The 23,481-nt window shown below is 35.6% G+C and overlaps 2 protein-coding genes across 3 annotated transcripts; one reads left to right on the top strand and one right to left on the bottom strand.

Annotated features, from left to right (window-relative positions):
• Positions 1-1,929: 1,929 nt before the first annotated feature.
• Positions 1,930-18,249, bottom strand: LOC106165723 (uncharacterized). 2 transcript variants are annotated; one of them, XM_087005031.1, is made up of 26 exons: positions 17,907-18,249; positions 17,520-17,672; positions 17,166-17,315; positions 16,543-16,897; positions 16,119-16,333; positions 15,542-15,785; positions 14,719-14,892; positions 14,498-14,562; positions 13,352-13,487; positions 13,023-13,060; positions 12,609-12,803; positions 11,889-12,118; positions 11,202-11,263; positions 10,200-10,334; positions 9,292-9,362; positions 9,066-9,125; positions 7,676-7,796; positions 7,139-7,260; positions 6,640-6,825; positions 5,895-6,024; positions 5,490-5,572; positions 5,126-5,199; positions 4,518-4,569; positions 4,223-4,309; positions 3,880-3,971; positions 1,930-2,825 (listed from the first exon to the last, which is right to left on the bottom strand). In XM_087005031.1, exons 1-26 carry the CDS (start codon positions 18,015-18,017, stop codon positions 2,759-2,761), a joined length of 3,408 nt encoding a protein of 1,135 aa, XP_086861157.1. In that variant the 5' UTR covers positions 18,018-18,249; the 3' UTR covers positions 1,930-2,758. The 2 variants fall into 2 exon arrangements, with proteins under 2 accessions (XP_086861157.1, XP_086861158.1); XM_087005032.1 differs by lacking the exon at positions 10,200-10,334.
• A 130-nt stretch (positions 18,250-18,379) lies between these two features.
• Positions 18,380-21,866, top strand: LOC106150708 (small ribosomal subunit protein uS8A). Its single transcript, XM_013523670.2, has 5 exons — positions 18,380-18,492; positions 18,833-18,982; positions 19,258-19,337; positions 19,823-19,908; positions 21,653-21,866. Exons 2-5 carry the CDS (start codon positions 18,850-18,852, stop codon positions 21,744-21,746), a joined length of 393 nt encoding a protein of 130 aa, XP_013379124.1. The 5' UTR covers positions 18,380-18,492; positions 18,833-18,849; the 3' UTR covers positions 21,747-21,866.
• The last annotated feature ends 1,615 nt before the right edge of the window (positions 21,867-23,481 follow it).

Genomic DNA, 23,481 nt, shown 5'->3' with positions numbered 1-23,481 from the left:
CATGTTTTATCAGCAAAAGTGAAAATACTCCCCTACCTCATCTCTGGTATAATAAGTATAACTTACATTACGAAATTAGCTTATTTAAGTGAGGGCCTTCATATATATCTATGACATCCCCTGCACATGCCATACAAACAAACTGGCAGTTTGGCCAATTAACTTGGTCAATTAACTTGCCCATTATGCTGTAAACAATGCAAAGACACCTTAAAGAATGGGCCCAGCCAGGGCGTTATTAACAGGGGGTCTGGGCTTTTTATGCAAAGGACAAGATTTGGTCCTTATATATATATATATATATATATATATATATATATATATATATATATATATATATATATATATATATATGCAGGGTGTGAAGGCTCAGATCAGTGGTCAATCCAGTGAGTGTTACTGCGCACGTCCCCCTCCCAAATTTAGGAAGTACATGTATCCCCCTCTTGTTCCACATAGATGCGTGGGTATCTCAATAAAATGACAGATGCAGAGTATGTGTCGGTGTCTACTCTTTCTTGTCTCTCCGTCAACTGTTTTATGCCCACAAAGCGATTCTATATTAAACACTCTAGAAGTATCAATCATGGAAAATCTGAATACTTTTTGGGCTTGATGCCGTTGGTGTGTACATAAAACCATTAGCATCAGCATTTTCCACTTAAGCAATGGTATCATTTTTACAACTAGGAATCAGTGTGCTATATAGTTTCAGCAGGTTAGGATACCAGACGACCTCTGAGGAGGCCACTGTAAACAGCAAAACAGCGTCGTTTGTTTCTCTAATGGATTGGGGACCATGATCCTTTCTGGGTAGAACACTGAAGCAACGTGGCTTTCTTTATTGAGGTCAGATTTTACATGTACTTGTACTGCTCAACTGGTCAAAACAGAGTTTACAGACATCCTGAAGAGGCTTACGACGAAGCATGTGCCGCTAGGGTCATTGACAGCGTCAGTATTTGGAGTGGATACCACATTGGTGCCAAAACACCAATGGTAGTCCTTAACGAAAACCTGAAGCAGATCAAATAAAGGAATAATCTGGGAACCACTTAACTTTCATTTGATAGGGGGCACCTTAGGAACAATTTTAGGTTACACGATGAGATTGCTGGTTCTCAGCAGAGCACTTTTAATAGCAGATAACTTGCAGAACCAAGGGAATGAGCAGCTACCTTGGTCATCAAAATCGCCATTTTTTAACCACGTAGACAATACGAAGGTAGGTCATTACTTGCCAAATCAACGGCCTGCATATCCTACAACAAAACTGAACCAAATTGGGCAAGTTTTGGCCGCTGCCTGGAATTTTATTCCAGATTAAACTCTAAAAGCCTATCCCAAGAAATGCCTTGCCACTTGAAAGCTCTGGTAGCAGCCAGATGAGGTCAGGCGTAACAGCGACCTCTGCTGTGACTAGACAACGACATGAGGGTCTTTTGTGGGACGTGAAACTCTTTTAAAGACAATAATTTGGAAAATATGGAGTTCCAAAATATCGCTTTCAATCGTTTTTGTATGACTTAGAATACATAATGCATTTTTGTTTGCTTCACTGGCAAATTCAATTAATGAACTGATGTCACAATGACATCAAAGAGATTTAAAAGTTATTAAAACGCAATTTTAATCCTTATTTTTATTTATCAGTCAGCAAAATAGGGAAAAAAATTAATGAATTATGATTTGGAAAAAATATTCCATATTAAATGTCAAGTCTATATATATAATTATATCTCATTGTTTTTTTCCTTTCTTTTCTATTTTTAAACAAACAATTGTTCAACAGTTACAATATGTATTTGCGTTTGAGGGGTTAAAAAACTTGTGGGGTTAAATAACAACGTGGAAGATAAAGATATACACTACTGTATTTACTATGCTTTTATGCTCACTGAATAAAGCTTAATAATTAAACAAAATAAATCCCACCAACATCTTTATTTTCACAGTCTATCACATTTTATGGCATTACAAAATCTCAGGTACATGAGAAAACCTTATTTACAGCAAATGTAGCCATGCATTAAAATTAAATAACATTTCTTCATTAAGAAGATGTACTTTTTACATGATCTTTATCTTCAAGTTAATAGAACCTGATCAATGCAACTCACCACATGAACATTGTTTTTTCAGTGATTAAAAAAAAGTTATAAAAAAAGTATCAATCCCTTATCCTCACAGCCCTTGTTTCCTACAATATGCTTTGACTTACAGTAAAGTACTTTCGATGTCTCATGATGTGGACCACTATGTATACTGTATCTAGTAAGACAAAATATTTTTATAAAATACCAGTTGTTCCAGCTAACATTCCTTCAGATAACATAACAATATAGTTCATATAGAGTTTACAATTTGATGGGTTGCAGTGGCTGTAAGTTGACATGATCACTATTTCCACCAATGATGGAAGTTCTGTTTTCAGTGCTGTTGTTTTGACAATGTATCTCTTTGATTGTGGATATATATCTCAGAAAGTTCTTCATAACCAATAACATTTTCAGGACAAGAGGAAAAGAGGAAAAGACATTTTTACTGAATCGGGTACTGCTACTAATTTCTAAAGAAATTTTTATTCTGGTTTTCTTGGGTCTGCTCTTTTGAAGTGCTGTCTACTAGTAGATGAGATCAAGAACATGCACCCCTAACAAAAGCTCCCAGTCAGTCATATGCAACTACAACTTTGAGCTGAAGATCAGCCTTCAAAGTAACCAGAGAGGTTGATCCATCTTACTCTGACATCTTGCCCTCAAATCACCTTTGTTGCTGAGACGGTGGGATTTGCTCCTAGCAGTTTCAGCGCTTTGGTAGATTCTCTGAAAATTGAAAAAGAATATATATTTGGGATTTGTACATGCTAACAGGAAATGAAAAGAACTCTGTAAGATTAATCATTTCAAATTATGTATTTAGAAAAGGAAAGAGTATGCTTACTAACTAGACAGCAAAACTGACAAATATACAGACACCATACAGGAAAAAAGGCAGCAAAGCCATCAAATGTTCAAACATTATGCACAAAAAAGTGCACAAAATAATGTTTTGGGCAATTTTTATGCACTGTTGCATAACCCTTTAAAATAGCATAATCACTCTAACCCTCTTACATTATGTACTACAGGTACTACAGGTAACAGCAACTACATAGATTTTTCCCCTTACGTATGGTACATGTAATCATTACATCAGGTAATATAAACAAGTATTTTCAAAGCATAAAAAATTACCGAAGATTTATGCATTATATACAAAAAAAAAATCAAAATATTGATAAAAGCACACTTAACAATATGTAGATATATCAAAATTAAACATAACACCAGCTGTTAGTCGAGATACACAGTTAAAACAATAGTGTGTTACACATTGAGTATGTTACACATTGAACAACTACACCATTTCACCTCAAGTTCCTTTCTGGCACTAGAGAAAATTATCCAAATGTTAGAAAAGTTTCTTTCTGCAGATGATTATAATTTTGATGCTTTAAAAAGCATTTAATAATTAGATCCTACCTTAGAACTGAGAAAGAAATACTATATAAATGAACTATCATACATTATATGTCAGCCTATAAGTCTGTTTATATCCAGGTCAGCCTGTCAGTTTTCAAATAAAATGTTCAACACTCTTAATGGCATAACAGAGTGCTTGACCTTTATAAAGAAAAACATACCTGGAAAATTCATCTACCTACTAGAGCTTCTATTATAAGAAGTACTCAAAACTCAGACAATGAAAACTCGAAAACAGGTTTATGGATAGCAAATCTGTTAACAGTTTACAATATGGTATGGTATTTTTTTCCAGGAAAATTACACTTTTGTTTAAAAAAGGTCATAAAATCATTGTTTGGTTTTTAAATCTCACCTGCCAAGGACGCCCTCTGTCTTCTCTCGTTCCCTCAGAGTTCGTATTATCTTCTTGTCAGTGATACCCATTGTTGCAAATGTTCGTATAATCTGAAAAGAAACAACACAAAAAGTTCTTATTTTATTTGATCATTGTAAACCAATCAAAACATGATACAGTCACAGATATTTTGGTGTGTGTGTGTGTGTGAGTGTGTGCGTGCACGTGCGCATGCAAGAAGAATATGGTGGGCAAACGTGCTAGTGTACATATGTGTGAGCATTTCTCTGCATATAATTACACATGTGTATGCATTAATATTTGACAGAGGATGTGTATATGCCTATTTATCAAGACTCACCATGAGACGGACATATTCACTGGAATCCAGCTCCAGCATCTCCAGGAGTATTCTGACTGTCTTTTCATCCTTCTTTCCAAGAACTCCCTGAAATAAGCAACTTATGACAATCAATAAACAAACAAACATGCAAATAAACTAAACCTTTGCTTACTAGAAACATAGCAATAAAATAAATAAATAAACAAATTAATTAATAAGTTAATAACTTCTACTTCTGTATCTGATGAAAACTAACATATCCAGGAAAATATATTAATGAATGAATGCAAATCACAATTTAAAATTTTCTCACCAGGGAAATCACTGCTTGTGACCTTATGTCTTCATCAGTACTATCAAGATGCCTGAAAAATAAACAAAACGCATCAAAACACATGAAAGCCTCCATTTTTAATGCAGTGTAAGACCAGCTACCCTATATTTCATTAAGACTAAGACCCCATTCCCATAGATTTAAGATTGATCTATCCCTGTGGAGAGTCTCACTAGATTACCGTCAGCTTAGCCAGCTTAAGCGTCTGTCCCACCTACTAAAAGCTGTAAGGGGGTAATTAACTATGGTGCAGGCTCGGCTGACTGCACTTTAGTGTGAACCCCCAGGGAGTTAGGTCGATCTAAATCTAAATCTCTGGATTGATCTAAATCTCTGGGAATGCACCCTTTGAGTCGCCCTTGTGACTGTACATACAACTGTAAGGGTGAATATCAAGCTTGAAAGCTACTATTAGTTAAGAGAAGTGGCAGTGAAATACATATTCTTTGATGAATATTTCAATAGTAGTTTTATTATATGGCAATTGTATCTCTATATTAGAGGACAGCAGCAACCAATCATTACATTACAATGCTGGAGTCATCAAGTGACTACATCAAGTGATTACATCAAGTGACTACACTTACTTCATGGCCCTGTCACACACCCTCTGGTACATGCCTAGAGCCTGAAGGGCCTTCGTGATCTCAAGTCGCACACTCTGGAACATTATTTACCATGATGTTTTCAAATATTGTGTGAATATGGATATAAAATATGTAAAAAAAGTGCTTGCTATATCTTATAAAAATGTTGCGTTCTTTAAGTATGCTCTCTGTAAGTTTGTTGCATTTAATCTTGTAAACATAGCTGTGTGTTATCAGATAATTTTATTTTATTTTCAGTTTTTATTTATTAATTAGAAAGTTAACCATTACAGATAATCACCAGGATATACTAAATGCATCTTCTGTAAAGAACATTCAATTTCAGCACAAATTCTTCTCTCACCTTGACTGGGTCATCCCAGAGTCTGGATTCCAACAGGGCAAAAACTTTTTCTACCTCTGACTCTTTGCAGACGTTTTTTGGACCTGTAAGTATCACAAATCACACCATAAACAGATAAAAAGGCATTCTGTTTACATTTTCTACAAGTGTGAAAGTGTGCGTGCACACACACACACACACACACACGCATGCGCATGCACATGCACACACACACACACACACAGGGAATAATCAGTGGGTACACTTATTTCTTGCAATAAACAATATAAGTGCGTCTTGAAATCATTCACATTATTGAAAAATCTTTCAAGTAATTATGTTAGACATATAAAACCAAAAAGTAAACAGCACAAAATAAAGTAAATGTCAAAATGTACAGAAAAAAACACAAGTGGGCAGTCTTACCCAGGAAAGCAATGAGTTTGGCAGCCTCTGCTCTGTGCCTCCAGTTTGGAGAATGCCTCAGTTGCATTAGAACTGCCTTCACGATGGCCCAATCCTTCTCATGCAGTTGTCTTACCAGTATGTCCAGGGCCTGAAAGATATATTATAAGAATGATCAACTTATTATCTGATGTCAGTGGAAGGTACATTTGGAAATAAAACTCCCATGACTGATGTGGTGGTCAGGCTTCAGACATTTTGTGTTAAAAGTGTCAAAAATGTGTGCACCATGTTAATAACTGTAAATAAAAATGTCTTTCTTTAATTCATTCACTGATCAAATGTAACATACAACTTCTCGAGTCTCACTTTCTTGAAAGTGATTTTTTTTCTTTCATGATAAAAAGACTACATTTTTGGAAAGTATGGTTCATTGCTAATGTCTGACTAATTGGGTGAGACCAGTGTTAAAACAGTATTGACTCATTTTCAATTTTGAGCAATGATGTCTCTCTAAAGGATCATGCTACCAAATTCATGCAATCAAACTGTGCACTGGCCCATTGCTTGGTCCAGAATACTTCTTTTTCCACTATTTCAGATTTAAGTGTTAGCAATTACATTGTCTGCAAAACATTTTAATGTAGAAACTAACCTTGCATCATGAAACATCATAAAACAATACTTTTCAGAACTTGCCAGCAAAAACATTGAATTCACAGTTCTGATATCTGGCAGATTTCTTGTTCTAAAATAACTCTTCTACCTGATTTTTGATGTGTGTATCCTTAGTCTCAAATAAAGTCTTCCGCAGTCTTGTCCTAGCTGCCTCTTCCTTCACGCACAGTTTACCAAGGCACAGGGAGGCATCAAAGGCAACAGGGTCACAGGGGTCTGGGTTCTTACAGAAATGACTCAGCACTTCTACCAGTATGGGAAAAACTTCCATTTTCTGTAAATTTTTTAACAAGATTTTATAATTGTATGGATTACTTTGAAGTTTTGTAAATTAAAATGATAACTATGCAAAAAAAAAAGACCTAAGACTTGTTTGTGTAATATAAATCAGTGTGCCCAAATACCAATACAAACAAAAGCTGATCTAGGTTCAAGACTTTAAAAGCCTTGGTTCAATCTACAATATGCCATCCCATGTTTCTGTCAAATTTCATGAAAATAACTTTTCTAAACTACCATGTGCTATTATTACCATGTTTATAAACTGAAAATCAAAATTAATCAAAAGAGCATCTTTTCAAAATCACCTTATTAACAAACTGTACATTTCGTCCATTTATCATGGCACGTATCAGATCTTTTCTTGTTTCCTGATTCCCCGACACCAAAAACTTAACAATCATTTTAACCACATCTTCTTCCCAACAACCTGAAGAATCACAAAAAAATCAGAAAACATTAAAGGCAGTATACTTAATTATGCAAACTGAACTCAATTTTGAATTTCCCTCAAAAAGCACAAGGAAAAGGAAACATAAATTCATGAAAAAAGTTTGCAACTAAATGGACTGAGGACAAGAATATGAATAAACTGCTTGATAACAAGTTTGTTTGTAATGTTTAAAAAAAAAACATTCAAGGAAATCTACAACAGGCTGCACCAGATTGAATAGAAAAACATATTAAAGGTAACAATGAGATTTCAGGAACCCCTCATCAACTCAGACTCTCTTTGCATGCTGCACTAAGTTCAAAACCTGTATTATATTCTAAATTATGAATTATATAATGTTTCTTGTAAAGTTGTTTGCATTACCACAGCCTGGCACATGCAATTTTCTCACCTAGCAGCACCAGTGCCTTGGTGGCTTCGTACTTCACATCGTCCTGCTCGTCTTCCTTTTCCAGCCTCTCTTTCAGTGCAAACATCACCATGGTATCACCGCTCTTCAACAGGCCTAATTGCTAATATAAACCGACACACTTTATTGCTTTAACATCTAAATCAGGAAGCTTCTTAACACTGTTTATGTGAACCTATATGAAAAATAAGTAATTATGTGACAAAGCAAATTAAAAGTCTATCTGTTAATCTGGGATAGGGGGAAACTGATGAAGCTTATTAACACTGTTTATGTGAACTTATATGAAAAATAGGTAAATATGTGACAAAGCAAATTAAAAGTCTTCTATCTGTTAATCTGGGATAGGGGAAACTGATGAAGCTTATTAACACTGTTTATGTGAACTTATATGAAAAATAAGTAATTATGTGACAAAGCAAATTAAAAGTCTTCTATCTGTTAATCTGGGATAGGGGAAACTGATGATGCTTATTAACACTGTTTATGTGAACTTATATGAAAAATAAGTAATTATGTGACAAAGCAAATTAAAAGTCTTCTATCTGTTAATCTGGGATAGGGGAAACTGATGAAGCTTATTAACACTGTTTATGTGAACTTATATGAAAAATAAGTAATTATGTGACAAAGCAAATTAAAAGTCTATCTGTTAATCTGGGATAGGGGGAAACTGATGATTCAGAAGCTTATTAACACTGTTTATGTGAACTTATATGAAAAATAAGTAATTATGTGACAAAGCAAATTAAAAGTCTTCTATCTGTTAATCTGGGATAGGGGAAACTGATGATGCTTATTAACATTGTTTATGTGAACTTATATGAAAAATAAGTAATTATGTGACAAAGCAAATTAAAAATCTTCTATCTGTTAATCTGGGATGAAGGATACTTAGTGACAAGTAATTATTGTTAAGCATGAATTTCAAAATATTTCTGCAACCTCCAGCAAATTTCAACTATTTCACAAACAGATGAAACAAGCTGAGTGTTAGGCCCCTCTGCAAAAATAAAAGTTTGAATGCTGCTGGGCATGTGTGTCCCATCCTCTCTCCTTATAAACACAGACACAACATGCATGCACATGAATAATATTTTATGCAAACAACAATCCCCCTAAAATATAACTGACAGGAAATTATTCAGCCAATTATTCAACCAATAAACATAAAAAAGCATATGAATCAAGAATCATGTTCCTTTGAGTGCTAAGGACCAAAACAAATAATCAAAATTAAATTGATTAGCAAAATCTGTTTAAATATCATTCTACGGTTACTAAAACATAAACTTTGCCCCATTTCCACTACAAGTCAACCTGTGTGTCCAATAACATGTATCCTGGGAATTAAAATAATATCAAAACTTACCTGTATGGCATCCTTTCTCTCATCTGGGTGACTGGCAGTCAGGTTGTTGTGGACAATGTCCTGGAAGAAAGGTAAAAGGAAAGGGATATAGACAAAGCTTTAAAGCCCATACCATTCTACTGTGAGTGTCCTGTACCAGATTTTAATTTTCATTTTTCATTGAAAGAAAAAAACTGTTTCTGCTCTCACCATATGAATGTACAGTCACATAAAGCTTTTAAATTACCTTCACTCTTTCCCATTTGATCCCTGAGTGTTTCAAGGGACCTGACTTAGGCTTGATCTTTTTCCAAGTCCCTGAAAACAAATAAAACTAATTAGGGCTATGTGTCTGAGGTAAAATATCAGTTGCAATATTAAATTATTTTCATCTATCATGCTTACAAATAAAACTAATTAGGGCTATGTGTCTGAGGTAAAATATCAGTTCGAATATTAAATCATTTTCATCTATCATGCTTATAGGAAATTACCAATGTAACCAAAGTAACTTTACATGAAAATAAAATAAGAACAGTGAAATGTTAAATGACACTTTAACTGCCATAGTTGAAATTATTTTACCATAAACAGAGTCTGCACTGGTGACTGTGTTTATGATAGAGTAATAGATAATAAACAAGCGGAGAGCAATAGCTCTCTAAAAGTGCTTAACAAGGTTAATTACCAAACTGACTGAAACAAACGCATCAGGATAATTATAATGTTATACAACCAATTATAAACTGTCATACCCAACCCTCCCCACCCATGTAATAAACATTTATTCATATCTTAAATTCTAACTGTTGGGGTGGTTCCTATTTTTACTTTACCTGTATTTCATGCTTTGAATAAACTAGTGCCAGTATATATGCACTCGTAAGAAACGCAAAGGCAAGAACATCCCATTAATAAGGCTAATCTCTATGACAGCTAGCACAAATCACTGTCCAAGTGGAAAATTCTCTTAGGTACCATGGTTTGCTTTGGTAAACCCAGTTGCAAAATACTGGTCAGAAATGAGGGTTAAAAATCTTACTATAAAATAACTGGTAAATCATATACAACATGCCATGCATTCAAAACATACCTCAACCAGCACTTTGCTTATCTACCACAGGGTAAAATGTTTACTATATAGTATACCGATACCTTCTTCCTCTTGCTCCTCATGACCACATGTCTCCACAGGTTCTGCCATGGAAACATCCTGGCTTGGTCCACCTTGCCGACTGCGCCTTCGTGACATGTTACACGTAGAGCGGGATTGGGGGAGCTCTATGTCATCTATTCATACACATAGGTGCACAGCAAACAGTGCAAAATATATGAGTGTGTGACAAAAACGTCTATGAACTGTGAAACATACTATAATATCTATAGTGATATGTATTTTTATGAATCAGTAAAAGTGAAAATATCAAGTTAAAAATTTATATGAAAATAAAACCAACTAAAATGTACTGTGAATGGAAGATTAAAAGACAGCTCAGTAATACTGTGATTCTAAATATTAAAAGGAAAATCTGTTGAATGGAAAAGCATTCTATTCAGTTTTTTACAAAATAATACATAAATGTAATGGCACAATTAGGGAAGAGTTTCTGATGTATTGAGAAGACTGATTGATGATGAGGAGGATTAAATGTCACTTGAAGCTTACAAATTTTGCAACACAATTATTCCCATTCGCAAACTACATGCTAAGAAATTCTCATTAATTCAGTAAAATATATTTCTGCATGCAACAATCAAAATCTAATCTATGTTAGACACTTTCAATAATAATTCAAGCCTGAAGGTTGTTAAATCTAAAAAAATGAAGTACTTAATCAAGCATGCAATTTGATGAAAGGATTTAGTCCAAATTGCCTCAAAGGATTTGGTATTGGGGTTTGGAGAAAAGGGAGGGGCTGGAGAATGACTGGAGATGGGTGGGCAAGTTAAAAAATGATTATGCAGTATTGAGTAAAAGGCAACAAACAATATTTAAGGCAGTAATTTTTTTTAAATGCTTATCCATGCAAAGGAGAAAAAAGTATGTGCAAGGAACAGCCAAACACACAAAAAAGTGATTTTCACACCAAACTGAATCAGCCACAGTTTTTTAAATGTCTTTTTTTTTATATCAGTTCAGTTGGACCGCTGACTCACCTCCACCTCCCATTTTGCTTGCTAGCTTTGCCATGGCCTTAAATGAAACTGAACGGCTGGAACTGAATAACAAAATTGATTTATAAATTATCTCCTGTGATAATTCATATGAGTTCTCAAATTTAGAACTTATATACACAGGACACAGAAGATCCAGTGTATGATATGTACTTATTTTGTCTGGCAAGATTAAATAAATAACTAGCTAGTTTCTGATTCATTTTCTGCAAATTTAACCATAAGACCACCTTTTTTAACTCTCTTTCCCTTACTAGTCTGCATTATTAAAAAATATTAGGAATCAAAGATCTACATTATTTCACATCAATTTTTCCCTGTACTAATAAATAAATATATGAATAAAAAATAAAAATGTTCAGGAAAGTTTGACAATGGACATCTCCTTGAATACATACATTATTATGCTCAAACTATGAAACAAACACTAACATTTTGCTTGGTAGTGTGCAACTCCCTGGATATTGGTGTTCATGATTTCATATTTCTATTTCTGTAATTTTTATTTCTATTTCTATTTCTCAAAAAGAAAACAAATATCTACTCATTTACCATTAAACATGTATCAAAACAGGGTGGTCGAAACTAAGAACCATAGCTTCTCCTAAAAATCTTTGAACTTTTAGGATATGGCTCCAGCTAGTGCAGTAAGTAATAGCCATGACTTACGCAGGTGTTGTGGCGCCTTTCCTTTGCACTTCCTTTAGAGTGAGCTGGTGCATAAGACCCTTTGTGTCATTCTGAGATGACACCGTTTTGGACTTGGGTTTGGCCCTGTAAAGACTGAACTTGGTCTTCTCCAAGAGATTTCCCTGGTTTACAATTCTCTCTGCCTTCTCTCTGGGAGAGTGGATATCATTGAATGCATTGGGAAGGCGGGGGTACTCCTTGTCTTTACTCTAAAATGACAAAACAGAGAGGGCATTAGAGAATTTGACGGTGAAACAATCACAGTGAATTGAGTACAAAATTGGCAAAAATGAACTGCAAGCTCATTCAAAACTGATACTCCAACACAAACATTTCTGAGGGTGTGTGGCAACACAGTATCTCTGTTCAGAAAAGATCTCTTATTCATTACTCTAGCTGTACGAGCTGGCCACAACTCAAAATCTTTTTCATGTGTATTTAAATTGTCTCACCAAGCATTACAATAATCACTGATTGATAATATCATAATAACTAATACAACAGGCCAAAAAACTGAAATGATTTTTACACTTACAGATAAACAGGTCACTGGTTATAATTCTGGATGTGGATTCTATCTCCTTAGTCAAATTCTGGATCTAGATTCTATCCCCTAAGCAAAAATTTGGATCTACAACAGCAAACTACATTAAAATATAATCTGAGGCACTATTGATAACATCCAATTTGTATACTCACTGTTCTGGTAATGGGCAGGACAGGGGGTGGGGTGACAGGGTTGGGGTAAAATACAATCCTGTGAGAAGTTGTGGTCCCCATTCTCTCCTTGGATATATGCTCATTATTTCTCTTGACAGGTGGCAAGCTGACAGTTGTCTCATTGTCACCTCCTCCAGAATGACTGTTGTTTTTAGAGGCTTGCGTTCCTGGCAACTGAAAATACACAAGTGAAACATAATGATCAAGTTTGGGTGCACAGCTTTTAAAATGCTTTTAAAAAGTCAAATAAAGCCCCATTTTAATAAACATCTATTTATGTATTTTATCTTTCATGTAAACACAAGTATTACTGGAAATGGGTGAATTATACAAAATCAAAAGAATTCTTTAAAATCTAAATTTTTTAATGGGTAATTTTATCACAAACTTTACCTTTACTGATTCAGCTGTTTGACCCCTACTGCTGAATTCTAAAATATAAAATCACATAATATATAACTTTCTTTAAATCTATATTAATATATATGACCAATGGTCTGCAGTAATCAAAGGTACAAAACTGTTCATTAGGAATTATAATATCTCAACTTTCAAAAGAATTTGTGGGATGCATATATATATATATATATATATCATTCATGCCACTCAAACAAAAATCAGGTGCAACTTCCAGATGTGGAAAGCATTTTCTCTTTATCATTTACCTAAATTCCAAATATTTGACGTGTTCATACCTTTCCAAAAAAAAAAAAAAAACTTACGATCTAAATTTTTGAGGAATGTGCTTTCAACTGGGATGTCTTTCTTGAAGTTGGGATCCACAGATAACATGGCAGCATCATGGACTTTCTCATACATCTTGTGCATCCTCAGCGACAACTTGTTCAATGCAATTTCCTGTAAGAGAATATAGCATAACATATATTTTGAGGTACTTGGGCATTAACTCTGAAAACACTACCGTGTCCCAGTAACACACACAAACACACACATCTTCAAAATGCTTTGTTGCACTGCATAACCATAGCACTCAACAAATTATTATTCTGCAAAGAAAATAAGAAAATAATTATATGTGATCACAATATAGTCTCATAGACCACAGCACACACTGTTTGTAGACAAAAAAAATAGTAAAATGTTAAGCAACTTTCTATGTTTACAAAGATCAATAGTAAGGATGGGTAACAGCACATTCATGCATTAACCAGGGCAATGGTGTCTGAAAATATATGAAATAAAGGCACACTTAAAGGATCCATAGGAAAGAATTAATTTTCAAAATAATAATAATAATAAATAAATAAACAATAATAATAATAATGTAATTGAACCTCATTCAGAAAAAGGGAAACCAAATCAAAATTAATATGTTTTAAAGGCAAAACCTGCAAAATAGCAACACTTCTTTATGGCTCCTTACTCACATATTTTGTATTGATGCTATGCAATACAGGGTCATGACGCAAAACCTTTGGTAGCAAGGGCTTCAAATTAAAAAGTACAAATATTAACACACAAGGGTTTTTTTTTATTTCCTGAATTTTTTTAGTACACATTGTGCAATCAACACGACCATCTCCTTGTTAAGAAACAATCTTCGTCTGGTATCCCATTTTCTCGCAGTGGGACCTTTCTTTGTAGTTCCCTCAGGGCTATGCTCTATTCATTTATAAAAACTACCTGACACAGCTTGTCAGACAACTGACTTTGATTACGTTACTCTTTCACCCATATATGTTCTTGCTTTCATCTACGTAAATGAGACTAATTGTTGGCAAAAACCAATTTTATTATCAAAACATTAAATCCTACTCGTACAGACTGTTTATTTTTAAATTCTTGGAAGAATAAGATAAGAATGAATAACATTGTTCACAACACCACACAGTCTTGCAATGACTTACATGTATATCTAGTAGCTCCGCAGCATTTTTAGGCCTCCAGGGAACAGTTATATCAGACTCAACAACTGAAATATTAAGTGGTATAAAGTATCTTTGTTTCAAAAATATTATCTATGCAACATGGACCTCTAGGATGTATCTTTTCAAATGTTTCTATGATGTTATTTCAGACACTGAACAAAGATAATTTATAAGAACTCATGCATTACCTATCAACCTACTTTCATTTATATAAGTCCCTGGGACAGCTAGCCCCAGCTGGTGGTAGGAGAGAGGGTCCATCTCACACAGGACAGAAGAGTAGTCCCCAAAGTCAAACTTATGGTGTTCAGACTCCCAGTAAGCGCCAGCAAGATCATCCGAATCCTGTGCAAAACTTTGCTCTCCATTTGTGTCTGGAAAAGAATTACAACTATGTTTGAGTGGAAAGACTAAAGAAAAATGTGCATGTGAATATAATGATGTTCCATCTTAAGAAAATTTAATTGTATAAAAATTCTTTTAAAAACTGCTCTGTACATGTTTCAGCATACTTTGATCTGATAATTCAGCTCCTGGGAAAATTAAACATGCAATAACAACATAATAACAAAACAAGAAATAAATCAATTCCATGGCTCATGTATGATGCTTTAAATCCTAATTTATGTGATATTCCCTTTGAACATTGGTGAAATTTACTGTATACTTTAAAGTTCAAGTATTTCTACTAAAATTATGTACTTGATTCTAATATATGTATACAATGAATTCAATGATTATATATATATGTCTTTCAATAAAATACAAGTTTAAAAACTTCAATATTTAGATTGTATTCTTTTAATAAATCATCATTATACAAACACAGACTGCAGGGGTGGATTTAGGGCATCTTCTGGGTCTTTCCGGAAGACGGTCAGATTTTCAAGTTTACATTGACGGGTATCTAATTTTTTTCTGTTGGAAGACGGTCAAAAATGGAGGACGGATCAATAAAGATAATTTGGAAGACTGTCAGAAAATATCTCTGGATCCGTCCCCGTCCCAAGGCTTCATCCTCACCTCCTCCCTCTCTGCTAGGTGACTGTATGGTCACTCTACTACCCTGTGTCCCCCTGGAGGCCAGCTGTGTCCTTTGAGTTTCTGTCATGAACACTTGGACAGGGGTCACTGGTGTCCTGTCGCCCCCCTCATCTCCCGACCTGGTGTCAGCTTCATCAAACTCCTCCCTCTCAGACTCCTTTGGGTCCTCCTCCTTAAACCTTTTCCTAGAGTCAACTGTAATTTTTGGTTCCTGGTGTTGGGACTAGAAGAAAGAGAGAGAAAAAAATCATTGGGACCAACAAAACACAATGAACTACGTATAACTTTAATTAACCTTTGCTAAAAACAGTGTTATAATTATTATAAGCTGAATAAGTATGGGAAATCAAGGATAAATGGACAATCAATATTTCCAATATGATATAAAAACTAATCATTATTGATACTTTTTTTAATTGCCTTCGGGGTATATTCAAATAAAATTGCATCATTCAATATGAGCTTTAAATAACAACACATTCAAAATGGAGCACTTTCTCTTTGAATGAATGTTGCAAATCCACAAAACCACACAAATGTTTTTCATGCTTCATACCTTTTGTCCAGAGGAAACTTCTTCTTCCCTGTCCATCTGCTCTGCTGTGTGAAGGTTACCTTCACTTAGCTCTGAAGACAAGAAAGACATCTGGCGGTCTGCCGTCTTAGTGTGGGCACTAGCAGGATACAAGGAGCTCTGTGTCATCTCAGGTCTGGGACGGGACAGGGGTTCAGTTTGCTCACGACGTATGTTGAGTGACGGTTTCAGTTTTTCTGAAATAACAAATTTGGTAAACTATATTTTCGAAAAATTTCAGACCTTTTAATAAATCATGCAAGTCAAGAAACAGATAGTTTATAGCTTTGCCAAAGTAAGAAATGTGTTGGACAGTCACCATAAATTATCATCTGTTTACACCAAACTTCCCTTTATTGTACCTAGTTAGTGACTAGACAAAAAAAATAAAGGTAAATAGACTTACCAACTGACAGGACTTGTTCAGGAGGCACCTGGCCACCACTGTGCTCCTCTATCAACTGGGTTTTTCTTCCTACTTCCTTCTTGGCAGGTAATTTATGCCTTACAGCTTTGGTACTCCTGTTTTGATCCATAGAGTCAAGTGTCTCTTCTCTGTGTCTCTGGGACGTGGGAAGATGTGCAGGAACGTCAGTGTCACTCATTGACCGAGGTTCCATTGTGTTTGCTGTGCTGTAATCTGTGACATAACCTGCATCATTTCTCCCAACACTGGTATGCTCTCTATTTCTCTGTTCTTGTGTGGATGGAAAACTGCTAGGGAATTCTTTTCTGGGTGACACCTGGTTGCGGCTGTGAGGCTACAATTTCATTCAAATGGTACACATAACCAACGGGCAAATGTAAACCTTTAAAAGTAGCTTTGGGTTAGAAAACCCTAATCTCTGCCGCAAAACTTGTTAAGAATTTCACCTTCCAGAATTTATGCACATACCTGTTAGTCCAACAAAAGCTGACCTGACTTTGGGAAAGCTATACAGTAATTCACTTTGTTTCTGAAATCCCCCCCTCCCCTCCTCCCATCAACACGACCTCTCAAATCTATAGGTAAAAATAACATAGACATACTCTTGGGCTTTTTTTCCAGCATAGTGCTTCCATCTTATCTTCCATCCATGTAATCCTCTTCCTGATTGTATTAGGGTCTCCACCATTATCCAAAGTTTTGTGCAGCACTACGCGTGCATAGGCAAGCTCCGTGTTTAACTTGTTGGCAACCTTGAAAATGAGTTCAAAATAAATAAATATTTTACTCTTTGAGAAATTTGAGCCATTCAGTAAAATAAGTAGTCTTTGATTAAAGATGTGGAAAATGGAACTCTCTGGCATACAGTACTGTAGACGAAACCATGAACAAATCACACACTCAATGATATATTTCAATTGCCTTTCATTATATATTTCAATGAAAAAAAAAATTACTTGTAACACCATCACAGCTTCTTCTGCCTTTCTCTTCATTTCTTCAATCACTGTCTTGTGAAATTCCAATTCTGTTTCAGATGGGGATTTGAGAGCTTCAAACTCGGCCAGTGCTTTTTCCAGGGCACTTTGGCATTCTCTTACTGTCTGAACCTACATATGGAAAATTCAGAATAACCTATTTAATGTGCTGCACAATTTTTTTATTCATTATCACTCTAATGTTATGTTATGTTATGTTATGTTATGTTGTGTTGTGTTGTGTTGTGTTGTGTTATGTTGGAAACTATTGCTGCCTACTGAGTACTGAGTAGAGCACAACATTTGATTCAATTTTAATTCTAAGTATAAATAATACAACTAAAATATTTAACAACAAAAGCTTACCTGTTCCGCCATAAGCAGATCTGATCTGTGCTGCACAGTGTGAGCTTGAGGCAACGGCTTGCCACTCTTTACAGAGCGAGGCCGCTCTGTGATTCCTGGTACTCCTGGCATGTCTTAGGACGTGAACTGTGTCAAGGAATTATTGAGTGGCAGCGATCTAAAGCTATTAAGTGGTATAGGCAATTATATCTAACCATATAAACGTAAGAAATCCTCTTTTGGATTCGCTCACTCCATTAGAGAATGGCTGTGCTAACTGGCGATCAACAAGCCCGCTACATATTTACACGCTGAGTGTGTGTTGACATGAGAAGCCATCATGGCGGTGTATACAAAAGTTGTTAGGTGCAAAATCTCGTTTAAAGAAGCAGTACAATACTTCATATTATTACCAATATAACAATTAAAATTAACAAGTTGTTCATAGGACTATAAGTCAGATGCTCTGGATATAACAAGATCATAAACACAACTTATGTTACGAGATAAAAAGCGCTTTATTGGAAATCTCGCATTACCTCACGCACCTTATTGACCTTCACCTTGCCGAACCACTTTTCGGCCTTTTTTGCAGCCATATTGGCATGTAGGTTTCTCAGTTGGGTGACTGGAAAATAATCCACGATCATCGCCTTTTATAATGACCCTTTATCGCTTTTAATGCAGGATTCTATACAAATATATGCTCTTGTTCACTTTAAGCCACGTGAATCATTCGTATATATTATATTTTTAGAACCACTATGTATTTAAATGGATTGTTCGTGTTTGGGCTAGCTCCACATTTTGTACCGACTTGGTTGTCTGCCTGTAATGAAAGAAAGAAAGAAAAGTTCTGGTGTCTTGCCTACTGTTAGTCGCAGTTATGATTCTGTTCATTGTGTTTATTTTAATTAATTTATTTATTTATATATATATTCTTTCAGAAGCCACCCCTGCCACAATGGTGCGCATGAACGTTTTAGCAGATGCTCTCAACACTATTTGCAATGCTGAAAAACGTGGCAAGCGTCAGGTGCTCATCAGGCCCTGCTCCAAAGTAATAGTCCGATTCTTGACAGTAATGATGAAGCATGGTAAGTCGTGGGAAAAAGTGGAAATAGTTATTGTTCTTTCATTTTATATGCCTCTGTAGCTTATGCTTGTGGAACCCACAACTGCACGAGTAGTTGAGACATTTGATGATTTCCGATAAGTTAAAAGCCTGAATAATGAGCCTGTAACAACTTCATCCACATGTTTATATTCACTGAAAGGTTATTCTAGTCTTGCTGAAATGGGGGAAATCTTATAAAGTTGTGATTTTGTCTTCCATGATATTAGAAATATCAATTTTCTTTTAATTTTTCAGGTTACATTGGAGAGTTTGAGATCATTGATGATCATCGATCAGGAAAAATTGTGGTCAATCTCACAGGGAGACTAAACAAAGTAAGAATGGAGGAAGACAGGAGTTAAATAAAGTTGGACTGGGGGGAGGAGAGGGATAAAACAAAGAAACAAAGTGATATGGGGTAGATGTACATGTTCTCAATGCTTGAATTTTTTTGGGGGGGTGTGGTGTTGTTTACTTGAGTCTCAACTTTTTAATATGATGATAAGAAACAAAATTTTGCTTCCTACAAAACCATTTGATATAAATATTACTAGTGTCATGTAGTGCTGATTTCTTCGTATTATTGTTGTCAGGTTTGGTTTTGAAGTGTATTTTGCTGTAATAGTGTTTTTTTTTCTGTATGAAGTTAAGATATTTTGTATTCTTTGTTCCTTGTCAAGAAGTAACATCAGCACAAAAAGGTCTATACGAAAAAGAATGGAAAATGAACTTGAATGAGCAGGGAGCGGCACATAATTAGTTTAAAGCTGATGTTTAAAAAAAAAAAAAACGCTTCATCATTTGAAACCGTTTGTTTCAGTGTGGTGTTATCAGCCCAAGGTTTGATGTTGCCATCAGAGATTTAGAGAAGTGGACCAGTAATCTGTTACCATCCCGTCAGTTTGGGTAAGCTCTGCAGATTTGATTATGTTGAATTTTAAATTCTAGTATGAAGTAAAGCGAAATACCCTCTCACTCAATTTCTGGAGCAGCGAGCTTGGAAAATTGCCTGTGTCATTTCTTGGTGAAGCTTTTTATACAGACGTGCGGATACTGTATCATTCGAATGATAGGTCTGTTGTGATTGTGCTGGAAGTGCTTCTTTATCTTCGCGTTTTAGTTTTACTTTAGATGTATTTACAGTTTAGGCCTACTTCTGTTGATCTGGGCTCCGTATCTCAAAAGGTTCGCTATGTTGCGCACGTGAGCAAGTGTCTCGATTCCATGGCCCCGTATCTCGAAATAGAATCGGTTATGGAATCGAGACACTAACGCACATGCGCAACATAGATACTTAGCCCTGCTTGCTCTGAAATGTATCTCTGGAATCTGCCATTAAGCTGCATACTATAATTTCTTATTTTGGTGTGTATATTTCTTTTCTGAATATGGCCTGTTAAAATATAAGTCCACAAATAATTTCTCTAAACTTTGCCTCTTCAAAAAAGCAGCTCTGCTCTCATCTCTTTGTTTCAATACTATATCACCACTATTGTTGCCATTTTCTTCCTCTCTGGATTAACTACTTTGCTTGGTGAAACAAGATACAGAAGGTGAAGCACCATGTTTGAGTTTAGGCCTCACATTTGCAATGCCCAGCCTTGATACTCGATAGCCAAGCTCAGGATCCTGGTTGTACGCATCCCTTTCAAAGTGATCAGAGCTAGGTTTTGGGTATTTGGTTGGTGTGAAGTTCCTTTCTCAATTTAACTGTCCCATATTTTTCTCAAGCCTGGGCCCTTTGGAAAGGTAAACATAAGGATCCCAGATCTGTTGTCCCCAATTTAGTGCATCCCACAGCTGCACTCGGAGGCATTACCACGACATCTGCACAATTTTGTTAAGCACACCTTTCCTACTACTTTGGTATGTTTCTCTACCAGCCATCACAAATTGTCACAGTACCAAGTGACCAAGACTTGCCACCTTGTTTTTGCATTATGAGGTGTTTTGAAACGCGCTTTATCTACTAATTGTTCTGTTTAAAGGGTGGTAATCCATTTTCACATAATTATGGAGTAGAGATTAAATGCTGTTTATCTAAAAATAAAAACTGTTTACTCTAATGATCTTTTTGGTGTTAATGCTATTAGCATGTCTGGAAATTGAGAGCAGTTGGAAGGAACATGTTTGAATTTACTGTGGTATAGTGGGATTTTTTCTTTTGTTTTACCTGGCAAAATCCAAACATACAAACGGTACACTATTTTTCCCTTACAAACTGTTTCAAGATCGGTGTAAACACAGTTCCTGGAGGGCCACATTTTAAGACTCTTGACACCAACAGACATTTTGGGTCTGTTTCACAAAAGCGGTAGAGAAACTAGAAAAGCAGTCTGAACTTTCAAATCAAGAGTTGTCTATTACAGGCCAGTAGCTATATAGCCAGAGGGGGTTCAGGGGGGAGGGGAAGTCAAACTGTGAAATATAGATCTCATACGGAGAGTTAGGCTTCGTTCACATGCAATGTCTATTTTCTAAATTCTATTTTCTATTCGCGCTATCTTATGATCACGGTCTGTGCACTGAATATCCGCCGCGTAATTACTGGCAGCGCGAAAATAGAAAATAGACATTGCATGTGAACGAAGCCTTATTTTCCCTTTAAGTTTTATGACAAACATTAATTTTTTGTTTTATTATTTTACAGGTATTTGGTATTAACCACTTCAGGAGGCATCATGGACCAGGAAGAAGCCAGGAGAAAACACTTAGGAGGGAAAATATTGGGATTCTTTTTCTAGAGACAGAAAAAAATGCAACATCAACTATTAGAAAAGTGAGAATCGAAAGGACATTAACTAAAATCACTAAGTTAACAAAAAGTGGTGAAGTTTGTATACAAAATAAATTCATCAAGTGGATTACTTGTCTGTTTTATGACCTACTTGGAGTAACTGATAAGTTTGCTGCTTTAGGTTTGAACTAAGCAATGTTTTAACCCTTTCACGTAACTATAAATGGTGGAACAGTAGTATCGTAGTTCCCTAAAATTCCATCAACATCTTATGACAGGATGATTCTTGTGTCTGGACACATCTGGCACCAATCGCCGTGTTCACGTTCAGGCCATTTTTTCGGAACTTCTGTCTCTCTTTGTGAATTTTCCACCTAATATAACACAAAATTGTATTTTGAAACTGACACTTCCTGTCCCCGTGGATATTAACCGTTGACCTTTGCGGTTAGTGAAACGGCCGTGACGGGTGCATCTGTTCTTTTAACAACGTGCTTCCGTGTTCTTTACTGGATGGAACAATCACGGAATCGAGGGGTTGATACGTAAGAATTTTCTACTTATTCACTTAGATAACGGGGAAATAAACGTCCTGTTATGAGAAATTGTTTCATCAAAAGTACATTGGGGTGAGTTTATCAACACGAGCTGATGACGCAACAGCAGCGTTTTTGAACTGCAATTTCGATTTTAAGCTTGAACAGCCAACGATACGTACTACAAGTCGTTCCCAAAGATTTGCTTGATTTTTTTTAAAGCAAAGAGCCGTAATGTGGCCTTTAATGGAACATGGTAATAAGGGGTTCGTATCCCAGGTTGTAGTTCACATCGTAGTCGTCCAAAGGCGCCAGTTTTCATGATAATATCCTACTTGGTTACGGAGAAATGTCCGAAGCCGATCACTATCTCCCATTTTTAAAGCGGCGAATTGGCTATTAACGCTTGGCCAACCTGTGTGCAAAAGCCCGAGGGGTGTCGGTAAAGGCAACAAAAAGATTTTGTGCTCTAAAAGTGTTTTACGTCCCATCACCTGTCGTTGCCGTGTACTCTAGAGATAATGCGATAGGTGGACCACCGTTTGACCTTTTGTCTTCAAACTTACAAAACTGATGAATATGAAAGTGCACAGGTGTTGACTTTATGTAGAATGTCAATACATAAAAAAAGAAGCAACCGAATGCGCAAAATCTTGTGGTTCGACCTACCTAGCAAAAACACCGTCAGAGGACCATTGTCACGATTAATAAAATGACCGCAGTTACCCCCAAGGAACTAGTTTGCGTAACTTTACAACAAAAAATTTATTAAAGTTAGTTACAGTTGTATGGGCGATATGCCTCATATCATTTGAGCAAAGAACAAGACGTCATCAACAACAACAAAAAGGAAGTCAAAGAAAATAGTAACATTCGTGAAGAACGTTATGTACAAAGCTACGGTGCAGACCGAAGTAGACTGAAACGGGATTTAAATACTGATATGACAATCATACAAAGTTACACGTCGTTTTTACACTAAAGTAAAACGGACCAAACTAAGCAGTTTAATCTGTTATCAAAATTACAATATTTACAAATATAATGCTTACAAAGTTAATTCTAATATTACATGGAATGTACTTTAAACTGCTAAGTTGCAAGCGAACCTTTCTAAACTATGTATGTGGGACCATATGTCATCACAGCTGACAAGGCTAACTTTGAACTAAAAAATGAGCCATATAATATATCAAATTTTAATGT

The sequence above is a fragment of the Lingula anatina genome, chromosome 2, assembly GCF_051362555.1.
Source record: "Lingula anatina isolate TDL-2025a chromosome 2, LinAna3.0, whole genome shotgun sequence".
NCBI lineage: Eukaryota > Metazoa > Brachiopoda > Lingulata > Lingulida > Lingulidae > Lingula > Lingula anatina.
The sequence above is the reverse complement of the archived record's forward strand: the minus strand, read 5'-3'. Positions and strand labels throughout refer to the sequence as shown.